Source organism: Tursiops truncatus, chromosome 16 (genome assembly GCF_011762595.2).
Source record: "Tursiops truncatus isolate mTurTru1 chromosome 16, mTurTru1.mat.Y, whole genome shotgun sequence".
In the NCBI taxonomy this organism is placed as follows: domain Eukaryota; kingdom Metazoa; phylum Chordata; class Mammalia; order Artiodactyla; family Delphinidae; genus Tursiops; species Tursiops truncatus.
This window is the reverse complement of record NC_047049.1, coordinates 6,186,930-6,205,659: the sequence shown is the minus strand read 5'-3', so window position 1 is coordinate 6,205,659 and position 18,730 is coordinate 6,186,930. Positions and strand designations below refer to the sequence as shown.

General features: G+C 43.3%; 1 protein-coding gene across 3 annotated transcripts in view; it reads left to right on the top strand.

Annotated features, from left to right (window-relative positions):
* Positions 1-18,730, top strand: part of FANK1 (fibronectin type III and ankyrin repeat domains 1) — a 116,871-nt gene that overhangs the window by 79,725 nt on the left and 18,416 nt on the right. For all 3 annotated transcript variants that reach the window (XM_073793811.1, XM_019940245.3, XM_073793812.1), the window contains exons 2-3: positions 10,139-10,316; positions 17,774-17,898. In XM_073793811.1, coding sequence (XP_073649912.1) covers positions 10,139-10,316; positions 17,774-17,898 — 303 coding nt within the window. The remainder of the gene's footprint in view (positions 1-10,138; positions 10,317-17,773; positions 17,899-18,730) is intronic.

Genomic DNA, 18,730 nt, shown 5'->3' with positions numbered 1-18,730 from the left:
AAGAATCTAGACTGCCGGTTTATCTTGGCTGAATTTTGTTTTCATTAAGAATAAGTGAAAATGCGTAATTCCATTTTTCTTATTCAATGCTATTACAACATTAAAATTTACCAAAAAACGAGCCATAATTCTACCACTCGAACTGTATTTCATTTTTCTAAATTTTTTTCAGTTCTTCTGTCCATATGCATCTGTAGATTTTATCATTATAATCAGTGTCTGTGCAAATTTGTATTCCTCCCTCAGCATATCAAATGTACTTACACTAGTATATATTCCATGTGGCTTTTTAGTGGCTAAATATTTCTGCATTTAAATGATGTACTACAGTGTATGTAACAAATTCTATATTCTTAGACATTTATATTGTTTGCAGTTTTTATTGCTACCAATGATGCTAAAGTGATTCTCTTGGTTTTTATTTTATGTTATCATTTATGTATCTATGTACTTAAACACAGGCATGTAGTAGATTGCATGTAGAGAGCTTGAGGGCATGGTTCTGGAGTCATATTGCCTGGGTTCAAATCCTTGTTCCGCTGATTCCTGGGTGCCCTCCCTGGAAGGCTGTGTGACCTTCGTGTATCTATGGTCCATCTCTAAAATGGAGGAAATTCAAGTGCTTCCTAAGGTCGCTATGAAGATTAAATGATAAAATATATGTAAATTGCTGAGGACACAGTCTGATACAAAGTGAAGGCTAATTAAAATTTAGCTATTAAAACAGCACTATTTACAATAGGCAAGACATGGAAGCAACTTAAATGTCCATCAACAGATGAATGGATAAAGTCAATGTGGTACATATATACAATGGAATATTACTCAGCCATAAAAAATGAAATAATGTCATTTGTGGCAACATGGATGGACCTAGAGATTAGCATGTAAAATGAAGAAAGAAATATCTTATGATATTACTTATATGTAGAATCTAAAGAAAGGATACAAATGAACTTATTTATAAAACAGAAATGGACTCACAGACATAGAAAACAAATTTATGGTTACCAAAGGGGATAGTGGGGGAGAGGGAATAAATTAGGAGTTTGGGATTAAAATATACACACTACTGGGCTTCCCTGGTGGCACAGCGGTTGAGAGTCCGCCTGCCGATGCTGCCGATGCAGGGGACGCGGGTTTGTGCCCCGGTCCGGGAAGATTCCACATGTCGCGGAGCGGCTGGGCTCGTGAGCCATGGCCACTGAGCCTGCGCATCCGGAACCTGTGCTCTGCAATGGGAGAGGCCACAACAGTGAGAGGCCCGCATACTGCAAACAAAACAAAACAAAACAAAAAACACACTACTATATATAAAATAGATAAACAACAAGGACCTACTGTATAGCACAGAGACCTATACTCAGTATCTTGTAATAACCTATAAGGGAAAATAATCTAAAAAAGAATATATATATAATGGAATCAATTTGCTGTACACCTGAAGTTAACACAACACTGTAAATTAACTGTACTTCAATAAAAACTTTTAGCTATTAAATAATCCACGTTTGAGGGACGGATGGAGGTAAGTGGAAGCATAGATGAAATAAGATGATTATCAGCCATAATCATGCTGATAATTGACGAAGCTGGGTGTAAAGTACAAGGGGATTCACGATACTATTGTTTCTACTTTTTTATATGTTTGAAATTTTTTAATAAGTAAAAGTATACATAATAAAAACATTTTAGCTTTTAAGTTTATTTTTTGGTTTTGAATTATTTTCTTTGGACATGTTTCTAGGAGCGGGGTCACCAGGTGGGATATTTTCATAATCATTGTTTTGAATATGGCCAAATTGCTTTAGTAAAGGATTGTTTGATATATGGTGCTATCCACAAACTATAAGCAAGCCAGTTTTATCACAATCTTAAACAGCATATGATATTACCATTACATGTTTGTCATCCAATTTTATAAATAAAATGACACCTCACAGCTATTTCCCCCCTTTTATTTTTTAAGTATTTATTTTTGGCTGCGTTGGGTCTTTGTTGCTGCGCGGGCTTTCTCTAGTTGCGGTGAGTGGGGGCTACTCTGTTGCGGTGCGCAGGCTTCTCGTTGCGGTGGCTTCTCATTACAGAGCACGGGCTCTAGGTGCATGGGCTTCAGTAGTTGTGGCACACGGGCTCAGTAGTTGTGGCTCGTGGGCTCTAGAGTGCAGGCTTCAGTAGTTGTGGCGCACGGGCTTAGTTGCTCTGCGGCATGTGGGATCTTCCCGGACCAGGGATTGAACCCGTTTCCCCTGCATTGGCAGGCGGATTCTTAACCACTGTGCCACTAGAGAAGTCCTCCCCCCTTTTAAAGTTAATAGAAACTTCAAGCATTTTCTTAATTGTGGTTACTGGTAGTTATCATTTATAAATTTTAAAATTACTTCTGTCCTTGGTCCTTTCATCTATAAGGGTTTTATAGGATTCATTTTATGACAGCAGTATAATAGTTTGGTGGAATGAAACTCATTTTAACTGTCATATTTCATTTTTAAGTGAAAGGAGAAACTGTCATCACTATGTAGGTATTGTGATATTTGATTGAAAAAGTCCTTCTTTAATATGTATTCACGGCAAACATATTTTTGACACTTTTAATGATTATGATCTCCACGTCTTATTTATCAGGAATATGTTCTTGATTTATGGCTGGTATAAATGTGTGGTCAAGCTATGATGAATTGCGCTGAGGGGGCCGCCACCACTGTTCTTTATATAGCGTCCCCTCAGTGTGCTGTCATCCTGATTGTAGACCATCTGCCACCAGAGGCCAGGCTGCAGATGTCCCTTGTCAATGAAATTTGACCTCAGTAAATTTGCACGTGTCTTTGGAAGGGCCGGGAATCTACCATTCTGCTTTTACGGTATTGCACGTTTATGATGAACAGACTCAAGTTTGCTTTCTCTCTTCATCAGTCCCTGCTTTTCATGATACTAATCAGAATTGCTAATTCCAATACAGATCATGATCACAAATTCTCTGTAGCTCTTAAAATGTGTTCAGCTGCCTATCATTAAGATACTGAGTAATGTTTTTACTCACCTTTTCAGTTTCCTCCTACGGGGCTGGCACATTTCTGTTATATTATTACAACCTACATATTTAAAATTTTAGAATAAGGCCTAATATTGTTCAGTGGTTTATTTAAACTTTATAGTTTTCTGTGTTTAAACCTATAATTTGTAAATGATAGCTTTTTAAAATGGATTTCTGGTGCACTGGAGAGCCATGTTTTATGCCATCTTCGTAACCATAGGGACTGAAAGGTGACAGTGTATGAAGCCCTCTATATTTCATTTTCATATTATTTGTTACTTGACAACTGGCAAGAGGGGCATAAAATTGTTTTGTCAGATTTGCACAAGAACTTTCTTACAAAAAGCTTTTATAGTACACAACACGTACGTAAATTCTCATATAATTGTCCTTTTAAGATCAGCCTGGTAGTTTTGTTGCTGTTTTTTTCTTTTTTCATTTTTTTGGAAAACTTTTTTTTTAGTATATATCTATATTTATTTTATTTAGGAATAATTGACACCAGGTGTACAACATAATGATTCGACATTTTTATACATAGCAAAATGATCACCATGATAAGTCTAGGTAACATCCGTCACCATACAGTTATAAGCGTTTTTCCCATTTTTTCTTGTGATGAGGACTTTTAAGATCTACTCTTAGCAGCTTTCAAGTGTGCAATATTAACTATAGTCACCATGCTGTAGGTTACATCCCCGTGACAATTATTTTATAGCTGGAAGTTTGTAACTTTTGACCCCCTTCACCCATTATACATCCCGCCCGCCCCGCTCCCACCCACTCCCACCAGCCCCTGGCAACCACTGTCCTCTGTTGAAAAACTTTTTTTTTTAATTTATTTAAATTTTTGAATTTTATTTTATTTTTTTATACAGCAGGTTCTTATTAGTCATCCATTTTATACACATCAGTGTATACATGTCAACCCCAATCTCCCAATTCATGTGCCCCACCCCCCACCCCCGCTTTCCCCCTTGGTGTCCATACGTTTGTGCTCTACATCTGTGTCTCAATTTCTGCCCTGCAAACCGGTTCATCTGTACCATTTTTCTAGGTTCCACATATATGCGTTAATATATGATATTTGTTTCTCTCTTTCTGACTTACTTCACTCTGTATGACAGTCTCTAGATCCATCCACGTCTCAACAAATGAAATGAAATGAAAAACTTTTAAGGTTAAAAAAATCTGCCATGATGGAAAGAGCCTATCAGTTGTTTAAAGTAAAGATGCGAAATTGAAAGTAAGACCCCCCCCCCTTTTTTGTCAGTAATCTTTAGAAAAGTTCAAATAAACTTTAAGCCTGAGTTTGACATAAGATGATGTGATTGGCTAAATGTGGATACTGGTTATGAGACTTAAATAAGCAAAAGCACCTTTTAAAAGATCTGATACTTATAATCAGGAAAAAATAGAGTTCTAAAACTTTTATATAAATCTAAATTGTGTCTACGAATATGTGTTTGTGGGTATGTTGTATATATATTTTATAAAACTTATGAAAACAATTCCCAAAATAGCGTTTCTACTTAGATAAATATAAATACAAATGTGGATATAAACATCCTGGTTAAACAAAGAAATAGAAAAAAGGTGAGCTTTTGAGCTTTTCAAAATGTTGATTATAGTCATTTTAGGAAAGATGTATTATTACTTGTCAAACAGCCAGTAGGTTCATCCCAGAGTAGAGTGAGTCAGGGCTGTCCTCCTAGATATACTTACCTCCCCTTGCAATTCTAGCTTCACAGTGGAACTTGAGGGTGATAACATTTAAAATAGAGGAATTTGTTCATGTGCTGGTAGTAAACTCCATTTAGCATACTTTCCTGATACAGTCCCTGTTCCTTGCCCTGGTACAAACACTCTTCTCGGATTATCAATGAGTTCTCTCTCTCATTGTTTTACCCACATTTGAGGACCTTTCCTCCTCTGCATTCCATGCTGAACATAAAGAGGCAGCTGTCTGACTTCCTACCCACTTCACAGTGTCAAGGTGAATGTGGCCAAATCTGTCTGCTTCTTGGCCTCCTGTGGTCCTCCTAGACCATCTTATCTTCCTTTTTATGGACCGAGTCCCTGTAGACAAGCAGCCTCCTGACCCCGCGGCTGAGAGGGAGCTGCCCTCGCTCCCTCGTCCTGCTCGGACAACCCCACACTTCATTCATTCAATCACCTGGCTTTCACTATCTTCCCTTTCTCTCGTTAAGTTCTCTTGGTCATTTAAAAATATGCTTGGGGTTCAGGCGGGTTCACAGGTCAAACCTGATTTAAGATGAGTGGCTGGAGGAAATCTGGAGATCTAACCAGTAGTAGATTTTTCACTCCACGTCTGCACATGGCATCTCTGTTGCTGAGAGGCAGCCTGTGTTTTAACCCTGGTTCTGCCAGGTACTGCGCTGTGACCTTGGGCAAGTTACTTAAACTCTCTGTGTCTGAGATTTTTTATAATGGAGATGACAAAAATCCTTATAGAGTTGTAGTGGAAATTAAATGAATGAATAAAGCATCCATGATGGCGCCTGTCAGAAAGTGAGTGCCACGTAACTTGTACTGTAGTCATTGCTGTTCTCCTCCCAGGAGTGGGCCTGTTACTTGTCGTTTCTGTCAGCTTTCCTGGAGGCTTGGAGCTGACCCGGGACCTGTCGTTTCTGTCAGGGCCTCTCTTCCCTTGGCACAGTGATGTTTGCACTTTGGCTAGTGACCTGTTCCTATGTTTATTTTAGAATCCATCCTAAAACTAACATCCTCAAATACGTGTATTAGCTGGTCATGACAAAAATACCAGAATTTTTATCAAAGAGAAAACACAAGCTGCAGTGTATGGGCACAATGCTGTAAGAGTTAAAACACACCCGTCAAATGACTCTAGGTTGGCTGAAAACCAAAACAAAACAAGTTTGCTTTCATCCCCTATTTTTTGGCCACCTAGAAAGCCCACAGCTCTCACCTGATGGGGACATTCACTCATGGGCTGACCCTCTGGGTCCTGTGTGGCGTTAATAGTTTTCTGCCCAAAGCTGCTCTTGCCTAGCTGGGGAACTGCATCTTGATAAGCTGTGCTTCAAAGTAAAGAAGACGCAGAACATCATTGCTGGTCAGCGCACTGACCTTCGGGGTGGTGTCTCGGGGTCAGCCAAGTCCGTGCTATGACGGCTGTGCCTTCAGTCAGTTTTCACTCATGGGTGCTGAGCCTCGGAGAGGCTGTGGGTCTGAGAAGCTTGGATCACTCCTTAAAAGTGAGTCACAATAAATCAACTCTCTAGACACCACCGCTTTTCCGGCGTACCAGATCTGGAGGGGGTGACGACTAGCAGGGAGGGCTCTGACTCTGTCCTGAGCCTGCAGCTGGCGGTGGACCATCTGTGGCCAGTGCCAAGCTAACAGGTAGAGGTCTCAGGTTATGTGCCTGTATCAATGATTGGTAAAGAGCAAAAGGCATGAGAGACACGTGCATAACTGGGAATAGTATCTTTTTATTCCTCATGTAAATTTGTGGTGAACCATTTGGTTGGTCCCTTTGGAGATTTGGCATTCGTTTAGAATTTCTTACCTATCTTAATTTACAATGGGATTGTTAGTTTTCTCTTTTATAAAAGTGAAGTATAGTTGATTTACAATATCATGTTAGTTTCAGGTGTACAGCACAGCAATTCAGTTATACGTGTGTGTACATATATTATATATATAATATATTATATATATAATATATAATAATATATTATATATTATATATATAATATATATTATATATATAATATATTATATATTATATATTATATATTCTTCTTCAGATTCACTTCCCTTATAGCTTATTACAAAATGTTGGGTATAGTATCTTGTGCTATACAGTAGGTCCTTGTTGGTTCTCTATTTTATATACTGTATAGTAGTGTGTATATGTCAATCCGAGTTTTCTAAGCTAGATGTCTTTGGAATAGAAATTTTACTCAGCTTCTACTTATATTGAGGGTAATCCATGACAGTCTACCAGTCCTGGTCTTTGAATGGTTTTAGGGGGCTCTGAAAAAGAAAGAAAAGAGTTGCTCAGCGACAGTGTCATAGTGTAAGGGTGTGAGTCACCATTATGTTCCCCAGCCAGAGTTGCTGGGACAAAATGAGATGAGTCATGTTGAAAGACCCATGTCTGACACGTGGTATGTGATCGTTAATTCCTCTCCCCATGGCGTTAATTAGTACTTAGAACACTGAAATAGGTTTCACTAAGAAAACCAACAGCTCCCTAAGAGCAATGTATAGCATTTATTTTTATAGTTATTTCTTAAAAATCAATATTGCAAACATACGAAAATAGTTGAAAATCAGCATATACCCCAATGTACCACATAGGTTTCAAATGGTAAAATTTTGCCATAAGTGCCTTAAATTCTTAATGGCATGAAACCTTACAAATATAGTGGTGAGTCACCTTCCCTACCTGAGCATACCTCATCCTTTCCCTGACTTTTGCAAGAGAACTCTATCCTGGCGGTGTGCATTCTCCCCATCAGTGTTTTTAACTTAGACTACATACCTATGTATTCATAAATAATATATAGTGTCGTATGTTCTATAAAAGTTTACGTAAGCAGTATAATAACGTAGTGCATCCTTTGAACCTGTGTTTTTTACGTACTCATTTGAGGTTTGAGTGTAGAACTACTTCCTTTTAGCTGCTGTGTAGGATACCATTGCCTGAAATATTCCATAACTGATTTAGATACTTCATATATGTTATTTATTTATCACAAAACACTGTGAGGGGGCTTCCCTGGTGTCGCAGTGGTTGAGAGTCCGCCTGCTGATGCAGGGGACGCGGGTTCGTGCCCCGGTTCGGGAGGATCCCACGTGCCGCGGAGCGGCTGGGTCCGTGGGCCGTGGCCGCTGAGCCTGCGCGTCTGGAGCCTGTGCTCTGCAGTGGGAGGGGCCACAGCAGTAAGAGGCCCGCGTACCGCAAAAAAAAAAAAAAAAAAACAACAACAACACTGTGAGGTGTTTTCGACTGGGTTTCAGAGCATGTATTCAAACCCAGGTTTCTCCAATTCCATTAAGCCATGCTTTCAATAAATATCAACAAAATAAAGTTGGAAAGAATGAGCCAGCATGCTGTCTGCTAGTGTGTATCTCTGGGATCTGAACGTAAGGGAACTTGGTGGTTATCTCTCCTCCTGGCCTGGGGCCGGCAAGCTCAGGGCAGCCTAGTCTGCACTGGGGCTGCACTGCAGGAGGGCCCAGGGTCGGTGGGAGTCAGCTGCAAAAGTGGTAAAGCAATGACATTTAGAAAAAAATTGATTTACAATGTTGTGTTTCAAGTATACAGCAAAGTGATTCAGTTATACATATATAAATACGTACATATACTCTTTTTCAGATTTTTTCCATAGATATAGTTCCCTGTGCTATACAGTAGATCCTTGTTGTTCACCCATTTTATATATAGCAGTGTGTATCTGTTCATCCCAAACTCCCAATTTATTTCTCCTCCCCACCTCTACCCCCTTTGGTAACCATAAGTTTGTTTTCCACGTCTGAGTCTATTTCTGTTTTGTAAACAAGTTCACCTGTATCGTTTTTTTAGATTCCACATAAAAGTGATATCATATGATACTTATCTTTGATTTTTTTCATTTATTATGGTAATCTCTAGTTCTATCCATGTTGCTGCATGTAGCACTATTTCATTCCTTTTAATGGCTGAGTAATATTCCAGTGTGTGTGTGTGTATACGCCACATCTTCTTTATCCATTCATCTGTCAGTGGACATTTAGGTTGCTTCCATGTCTTGGCTATTGTGAATAGTGCTGCTGTGAACATTGGGTACATGTATCTTTTCTAATTAGCGTTCTCTCCAGATATCAATAACATTTTTGAGGCCTAAAAGACCCTGAGGGACAGAGAGAGGTTTTAAAAGAAGTGTTAAGTCATGGACCCAGCCCTCAAGGAATTTAAAATCTAGCAAGGGAGACAAAACTAACACGAAACAGAACAACTGGATGCAGAACAGCTCGGTGTGTGCTGTGCCCCCTACCATCTTTTACAGAAATGGGATATCCTGTATCCTGTATTTTTCCCCGCATCTTGATTTCTCCCTCAACAATACCTTCTGGAAATCCTCTCAAGGTATCTAGCATAGAACTAATTTATTTTTAAAGCCTGTGTAATATTCCATGCAATGGACATATCATCATTTATTTGACTATTCTCTTATTAATGGGTCATCTCCTATTCACTGTTAATGGCTAAAAAACTTTAATAGTTAATGTCCTCATATACATGTCCCTGTGTGTTCAGGTTTCGGCAGGAGAGTTTACCAAGAGTGGCATGATTGGAGAGGAGGGCATATGTATTTTTAATTTTAATTGATGCTGCCAGATTGCTTTCTAAAAAGGCTAGAACTCATATTTCCCCACCACCAATGTATGAGTGTCCTCTCCTGACATTGTCACTTCTAATAGTTACTTCTCTTTTTAAGTGTCTGACAGTATATAAAGTTATATCCAATTATCATCATTTTTCTGCAGCCACTAGGGAATATAAATGCCTTTTTTGGACATTATGTTGGTTATTTTTGCTGTGCTGTCTACTGCTTGTCTTTTGCCTGATTGATATTATTAGCCTTTGGGTTTTTCCTTGTTTAGTTTGTAAGAGCTGTTTATATAGAACAGATATCAACACTTTGTCATCTGTATTACAAATATTTGGACCAGCAATATCATTTGTCTATTGGCTTTGTTTACCAGCCAGATCACTGAAGGATGATAGCAGCAAACTGTGTTTCATCAGCTCAAAGAAAAATCTAATTAATTCCATCAGTTAAGTAACCTTTTAGAAGGGTCCATGAGTGAAGTATGATGTCAATGGGTATGGTACAATCTGCTCATTGACGAATGTGGTAACTCACTGCATCACCCAAATTTTCTATCACTCGTGCTTTTCTGATGTTCTTCAAGCCACAGGGAGGAATACTCACATGTGTGCCTGACGTATAGGAAAACACAGTTTGATTTTCAAGTAGCTCTAATGCACTCGGCTGATCTCTCTTCCTTATGGAAATAGAGTCCTGAAATACTGTATCTTTAATTTTTAAATTTTTATCTTTTTAGAAATCACACCATCCTCAAAGCCTCATCCACCTGTTGTGGGCAAAGTGACTCATCACAGCATTGAATTATACTGGGATCTGGAGAAGAAAGTCAAGCGGCAGGGACCTCAGGAGCAGTGGTTCAGGTTTTCTATTGAAGAAGAAGACCCCAGAATGCACACTTATGGTATCATTTATACGTAGGTGCAATGTTGAACTGCTTAACCTTTGCTTTGATTTCTTGATTAGCTGGAATGGTTTCTATTGTCTCCAAGAAGACTCATTTTGAAATTGAAGGAATGAGTCAGCATCATTTGCATTCATTCTTTTCATGAGTGATGAATTTTGGAAAATAAGGGTGGGCAGTCACTTTGAAATTAAACCTCCTAGACCTTTGAGAGCCCCTTAGGCTTCTGAAATATTCTAATGGTATATTTAAAAAATCCAAAACGTAGAGACAGAATCAAAGCTGAGTTGGATGAAATCAGATGAGGTTCCCCTCAGGCTGTTCTGTTCACAGATGTGACAACCTCCCGGACCTCGGGAAGTTGTTCCCTTGTTAACTCTTTCCAACCAACCTGCTACCTCTCTCAGCCTCCATCAGAACCTGTCCTTTTTGCCTTTTCCTTGAATGCACTTTCTTCTATTTTTATACAGCTGGTTCCTTTACACCATGCACATATTATATCAAATACTGGCCCCTCCTCAAAAGGCCACCTGAAGTAGCCATTCTTCCACCCAGCTGTCCTCTCTGCCATGACCTTGTTTCATTTGCGTTGTGAAACCTAGCTCTGCCGGAGTCATTTTACTGTTTACTGTTCATTTTCTGTCTCCCTACCAGCATCTAAACTCCACGAGAAGCAGGTAAGATTCCTGCTTGCTTAAGGCTCTTTCCCCAGCTCCAAGACAGTGTGAGCACATAGGAGGCCCTCAAAATATTTGTTGTGTCAATAAATAAATGAATGCAACAGGAATAATCAAGAAGTCATTTTTTTTTTCTTAGCCTTCACTTCAATCCTTATTTCTTCCTTTGACAGCTTTACTGCTTGCAAAATGACTTTGTGTTTTAGGAAGAAGACCAGAAATGAGTTGCAGATACGGTTTTATATTAAACTTTTAATTTTGACATAATTGTAGCTTCACATCTGGCTGTAAGAAATAATACAGAGAAATCCCATGTACCTTTTACCATTTTCCCCAGTGGTAACATTACGGAAAACTGTAGAGCAATATCACAGCTGGCATCCTGGCACTGCTGCGGTCAGGGGACAGTTGCAGCGCTTTGCTGGACTTTTCTCCAGGTGGCGTTGTGGTAAGGGTGCTGATGTGAGGGTACATACGCAGGCTTCGACTGTTACCTGAACCATGGTATCCCTGCGATTTGATGAACGATTCTTTGTACGTAGAAAAGAAAACATGCATTTACCTGAAATGTAGTTGCCATATGAAATAATTCCTGGCCCGACTACTTGAAATATTATTTTAATCATGTCATGTCATGTGTTATTCTCTGGTAAGTAGTTTCCACCCAAAAGCATGAATGATGATATAACAAGTATATCTGTGGAGAGAGAAAAAGGTATTTTATTTACCGTGTTTCTCTTGCACCACAAACCATGCTTGGGCAGGTTAGGGGGGACTGTCCTGGGTGCTCCGTTGTGTCTCCACTTCTCCTTTGCTGGGTGATCAGCCATGTCCACTGGCCTCCAGCCTGTGTGTCTCTGTGTTGTTATGTTTTCCCCAGAGGCCTGAGTGCTGTCTGGCCCGGGAACTCACCTGGACGGTTGCCTGGCATTGCAGAGCCAGCAGCGAGGCCTTCAGACCCCAACCCTAAGCGAGGTTGTGAGATGCTCACTTTCCCTCAGAGAATTAGCACAAACCTTGACACTAGGTGGCAGAGTTAGACTGTGTTAATCTTGACCTCTTTTCTCCATTATATTGCTTTTCCCTAGGTGTATCGTTAAAACTAGCAAATGCCTTTCTTTGAAAAAGCGATTATCTAGACTATCTGACCTTGGGATTTTGGATTTAAGAACTTCGTCTTGACCTGTCAGTTTCTGTTCATCTTCTCCAACAGCCAGTCTTGAATCAGTGCTGTTGTCTTTGACACAGGCTCTCCTCACAGCCAGTTATATCTAGTTCTCATGAGTTCTCCCTTTGCACATCCCTTCTATGCTTTCCCTTGTTGGATTGTGGCATTTCCCCTACTAGGACGCAAGTAGGATCTGTTTTCTGACTAGTCACTGCTGAATCCCCAGGTCCTACAACCGTCCACCTTATTTGCTGATTGAATGAATTGGCCATTGCCCTCTCTCCCTTCCTTCTATCTTGCTAGTTTAATTTTCTTTTTAATCTTCCTTTTGTCAGATTGTCTTTGATGGGTTTCCATTGTTTGAAGAATGAAGGTCCAACTCCTTACACTAACATCTGATGCCCTTCACAGTTTGCCCACAACCTGCCTTTCTTGCTGTTTCTTATTTCTGGGCGTAAACCTTCCCACGAAATCTGCTTTACTGTCCTTCGAGTATGCCTTGACTTCTCCTGCATGTGTGTTCAGCTGTTTTCTCTGTTCAGACAAATCTCCCCTGTTCCATCCTTTCTTCCACCCAAGTCAGATTCTACCTCGACTGAGAAGCTCCCTTTACTATCCTATTATCTACCCCGCTAAATTCCTATGATAATTGGTACCCTTATCATGCATTTCATTCATTCCGTCAGCACCTACTGTGTGCCACACACTGTTTTGGATGCCAGGGATACAGCACTGGACAAACAGACAAAAATGCCTCCCTCGTGATGAGGAAGACAAGCGATAAGTAAGATGCAGAAGTAAACATATAGTGTGTCAGATGGTGGTTAAGTACCAAGTGGAAAGCAGAGGAGAATAGTTGGGGGCTTGGAGTGGAGGTGAAGAAGGCTTCACTGAGAAGGTAATCTGTGTAAAGAAGCAAGTGAGGGGTATCTGGAGCCTCATGAGCCTCGTGGAAGAACATTCCAGGCAGAAGACACAGCAGGCAGAAACGTCTGGAGGCGGGATCATGCCTGGTGTTCCAGAAACACTGAGGAGTGAAGTGAATGAGTAATGGGATGGGGCCAGCGTGGGGACGGGTCTTGGGGGCTGTCACTCTGTGCGGTGAGAAGCCACTGGACACTGATAAACTGGGGAGGGGTCTGGTGCATATGCTCCGGGAGGGTCACTCTGCCTGCTGAGTGGAGGACAGGCTGTGAGGAGGGAAGGCGGCCAGAGCAGGGAGGGCTAATTAGGAAGCTTCTGCAATAATTTAGGTGGGAGATAACAGAACAGTGTGAAAAGTGGTGAAATCAGGGCTTGTGGAGATAGATTTGAAGAATTTGCTGGTGCACCAGATATGGGATGTGAGAGAAAGAGGATAGTCAAGGGGCGTCAGTAGCATCTCAGGATCGGCCCCATTGGGCTGCAGGAAGCAGCAGCTCCGGAAGCTCAGTGGCTCCCAACGGCAGCCGTGTATTTCCCACACGGAACACCCGTGGTGTGTCGCAGGCTGGTGGAGTGGCCTCTGCCTGAACGTGGCTACTCATGGTGCCAGCAGAGGCAGAGATTGGGGCTCCCCGTTTCTTGAAGCTTCCACCCGGAATGACACACTGCACCTCTGTTTATACTTCATTGCTCAGAGCAAGTCCTGCCACGTCTGAGCTCCACAGCACAGGGATATAGAATCCTTGGGAGGGCACCAAGTACCTGTGAACAAAATCCAGTCTTCCACAGGTGGCACCAAGGTTTTGGCCTGAGCAGCTCAAACCACGGAGACTCGGGATGCAACAGAAGCTTGTTTGGGGACGATCAGGCATCCAAGTGGAGACATCAAGGAGGCAGTTGGGGAAGAACCAGCCAGGGGAGAGTCTGGGCTGGAGAAATGGATTTCAGAGTCATCAGCAGGTGGCGGGATTGGAAAGCTGGGAGTGAAACATAGTGGGAGAAGAGAAGTCTGGGAACTGAGTCTCTGGGCATTTCAGTACTTACTTTGTTATGTTTCATGTTTGCTCAGCTCTTGCATCAGATATTTGCTTTGGCTGATAACAGAAATAATGGTATGCTTTACACTTTGATATATTTCCTCTACTGGAAATAGAACTTGGAAAAGTTCTAAGATTGCTTCATCCTTTGAGCTACCATGCCTGGGCCGTGTAAAGAAGTGCATCTCCAGACGTTCGATACACAGCTGCTCTGAGACGTCCCTGTGTCTGTGCTGCAGTTGGTGTCACCCCTGTGTCTGCATGGTAGTCGTGGAGGACCCTAGTGGGCAGCTGTGTCTCTGGTCCTCTCCGTGGGGCCACTCTACTGATGCTGTGAGAGCCTCCAGCCTCCAATCACTGTGCCCAGTGGCATCTGTTTTCTCAGATGGTTCTGTAATTTATCTTTCCAGGGGTTATGAAGGTGCTGTTTGCTTCATGGTGATCTTATGACGTTTAGCACCATTGGATTTTATTAGGGGCCCTTTTAGTTTTATTTTGGTCTAAACCTATGTTAAGTCTTTGCCACCTGGCAATTAAATTCCATTGAGGTTTGAGCATTGTAGTCTCACTGAGCTCCTAAAGATCTTTTCAGATGCCACAAATTGAGGGCTCAGTTTCTATGATTCAAATAGCTATAGTTCTGCACCTCTGCTCATGTAACAATAAAACCCACCCACTCACAAGATTACTTTGTGCTAAGCTGATATATTTTAGTTTATTGTTGTTATTTTTTTTTTTTAGACCATGAAGTTTTTCTGAACATTTGTCTTGGTTTCAGAGCCTTTTCTTTCATGGTAAATATATTTGTCTCTAGTTTTAACACTTCTGTTTTTTCGGCTTCTTAAGGCTGTCGGTATCATTTCCTAATTGGTCTTTATTATAGTTTCTTTGTTGTTGGTACATGATGTATCAGTTATCTACTGCTGCGTAACAAACTGTCCCAAACTTAGTGGTTTTGGTCAAAGTGTAAAATACACGCTTGCTCATGATCCTACAATTTGGGCACCGTGGGGAGGGCAAGTCTCTGTTCCACGTGATCTTGGCTGGTGCAGCTCTTTTGGGGCTGAAGGATCCGAGTGGTGTCACTCATGTGTCTGATGCCTCTGCTGGGGCAGTGGGGACAGTGGGCGGCTGACCGGGCTCCTGTGTTTTCCTTCATTGTCTGGCATCTTCCAGTGACTCTCACCAGGCAGCGTGTCCCTCCAGTGGGGAAGTTGAACATCTTTACATGCAATTGGCTTCCAAGGGAGCAAGAGCAGAAGCTGCCAGGAGTATTAGGGCTGGGCCCAGAATTGTATAGCATCCCTTGGCCACATCCCATCCTATTTAAGGGGAGAGGAATTTGACTCTTAACTGTGGGAAGAGTACGTGCAGCTGCAAGATGGGAGGGGTAGCTAAAGGCCACCTTGACTGACGTGGCTTCTTTAGGTGGAGAGAAATATGCTTCAAGGAAGGGTAGTCTCAGTGAAGAGGGCTGCATCCACCCTTGAAGGGCAGGAGAACACAGGCGAAGGTCAGAAGGGCCTCATCGTCCCCCGCCCGCAACTTCTTCTTGGCTCAGTTAGAGCTCTGCCCAAGAAGTCATTTAGGTTTTGGTGCCTGGAGTAACTTGTGATGCAGAAAAGGGGGATCTCCGAGTATTCTGGACTTCATTTCAGCTTAAAATTTTACGTTTTGGATAATCGACAAAGGGAGAGAAACGCAAAGGGCAAAGGGTCTTTGGAAATCATTTCCTGTTTTCAAACATGGTCCTCCAGGTCTCTGAGCTGAGACTCCTCTCAGGAGCACAGATCCAGACCTGCCTGATCACCCGGCACTAGATTTTTCTGTCAGTTACCCTTTGCTCTCACCTAACCATTCATTCCCCTGGGATTCCTTGTCCTTCCAGTCCACGTGGCTTTCTCAGACTGCCTGGGTCCTTCCTTCCCCTGCCTATCCTCCTGTCTGTTCTGGAAGTTGCTTGCCCCATGTCTCACTTTACATCAGAGGCCTCTCTGCTAAGGACATGCTTTGGGGCCCCCTCTCCCCTCACTCACTCCTCACGGTAGAGGAATTGCTTGTCTGATGGGTGAGTTTGGGAGCTAGAAGGCCTTCTGGGTCGTCTTAAACTATCCTGAAGGGTTCTCCTCCCCCTGGAGCAATGGTGGGCTTGGCTGTCTATGCACTGGGCACTGTGCCTGCATCTTTGGGGAGACACTACTTTTCCAGTGGGTTTATCAGTACTGATGGCAACTCCAGCGCTGTCATTTCAGCCTGATGCAGCTGTCACGCCTCACTGTCCTGGACTGCCCCTGTTCTTGCACCCATCAGCAAGAGTTGACAGATGCATCTCGGCCCTGAACTGGTCCAGGGCTGCATCCCCAGCCCAGCCCCTCCCAGGCAGTGGCACTAGGTAGGTTTGGTGAGCTGCATGGAAAGGAATTGATGTATACATCTTTAGGTAGTACAGCAATATTTTTGAAAGATTAGTTGTGAACCCCGAAGTATGATTCTGGCCTCTGTACAAGTCTTCTGAGAATGAAGGGAACGTTATAGACAGAAAATGGGAAAAAAAGTAGTAAGCCTGGCCTCCAAGGGGCTGCGGAGAGTGTCCTGAAGGGAGGAGGGCAGGGCCTGGGCTGGGTGTGGAAGCAGGAAAGAAGAAAAGAGCTGGAGATAGCACATCCGCACTCCCTCTCCACCCACCCTGCACACATACAGATCAAGTCTTTGAGGTGTAAGGAGAGAAAGATTTAGATGAAGCCTTCGAAAAGAGATACGTGGAATTTAAGCAGATGCTAATAAAGGTTTTCGGCAGCAAAGGGAGCTGAGATTTTGGGACTGTTGGGATAGACATACAACTCCTGGGACCTTTGGAGACCTGGTATCCTAGAAAGTGTGGCAAGTCAAAACCAGACCCCCAGGCCCTGCTTCGTGACCAGAGGGCCAGGGTCTCGGCGCCTTTACTGGGTCTCAGCGTCTCCTGAGCCGGCAGCACTGCCCGCCTGCGTTTCCTGGTGCTCGTTTTTCAGCTCCAAACGATCCAACTCAAATCTTTCTGCCTGGGGGCCTGCAGGTTTCCATCGCAGCCTCTAATCAGTTTTCTGCTCTCCAAGTGTTCAGCACCTGCTTCCCACAAACGTTTTCCTAGGTGAACCTGACCGTGTGGCGTGATAGGAGAGTCATTTCTGTGCTGCCCACCTCCCCAGCTGCTCGGGGGCTCCGACCAGTCACGCCCTCTCCCTGCAGTGGGATTTTGCCCGCAGTAGGTACACAGCGGCGCCCATCCACCCGAAGACCCCACTCAGCAGTCACGTGTGTGCTACTTGGACTGCCGAGCTTAGCTTTCAATTGTGAAACTTTGCCGTATGAGGACAAAAAAAAAAAAAATCATGAGTTAACGCGATCATTTCTCCAAAGTACAAAATCGCGAACCAGCTGTGCGTCGCCCTGGGGGAGGGGGGCTGCGGCATCGAGGGCACCTGCCGGGCAGGGGTGGTCGCCTGTCCTGTCCTCCGTGCTCAAGAGTTCAGCCCAGGGTGAGAGACGGACAGCCACCAGGGTCAGCTGTGTACCGGGGGTAGACAGTGCTCAGAAATCCCTTCCACTCTCCCTTCTAATACCTTTCAGAGGACGCTGCCCCGATTACCTGGTGTCATCATCACGTGTGTCTCCTTCTGTCTAGGGGATATGCGACTAAGCATGTTGTGGAAGGTCTGGACCCACGGACGCTGTACAGGTTTCGACTGAAGGTCACCAGCCCCTCCGGAGAGCATGAGTACAGCCCGGTGGTCTCGGTATCTACGACCAGTGAGTATGCAGAACTCGAAACTCATTTGTCTAAAGGTGACAAGCAATGTGAAGGTGAAGGTATTCTGCTTTGTGCTCGGCCTTGCCGGAAACAGAAACCGTTCCATTTCTAAGCACTGTGATAACATTGTTCACTGGCCGGGCCTGGCCGTCACATAAGGGAGGTTGAATTACGCTTGAACAAATGCAGGAGCTGTTTTTGAGCCAGCGCTTCCCTGGGAGGGCACGTTCAGGAAAAAAGGATGGAGTCACCTTTCTCAGGAAATGGGCCAGAAGGGTGCGGGCCAAGCAAGGGTTCCCACGCGGAGAAACAGGCTGCCCCCCGGGCGACCTCAGGTGAGAGGTCCACTCAGCGTTTCGTCCCTTTTGGACAGCTTCAGTGTATCCGTCAAGACTTGACACAGCAAGTGTCAAGTTGATCCCTGGGAACCTGTGGGTGAGGAACAGTGAACAGCGAACAGCGCTGCTTCTGTCCACAGGACGCGGGGAGGGGGCCCACACAGAGGTGGGGACAGAGGCCGCATCCTTTGCCCAGGGCAGATCTAAGGGTGCAAATATTTTCTGGGATCAGTATTTTCTTTCTTTTTTTTTTTAAAGAATTTTTGTTTTTAATTAAGTTATTTTTGGCTGCGTTGGGTCTCTGTTGCTGCGCGTGGGCTTTCTCTAGTTGCGGCGAGTGGGGGCTACTCTTCCTTGTGGTGCGCGGGCTTCTCATTGCGGTGGCTTCTCTTGTTGCGGAGCAGGGGCTCTAGGCGCGCAGGCTTCAGTAGTTGCAGCGCATGGGCTCAGTAGTTGTGGCTCGCGGGCTGTAGAGTGCAGGCTCAGTTGTAGC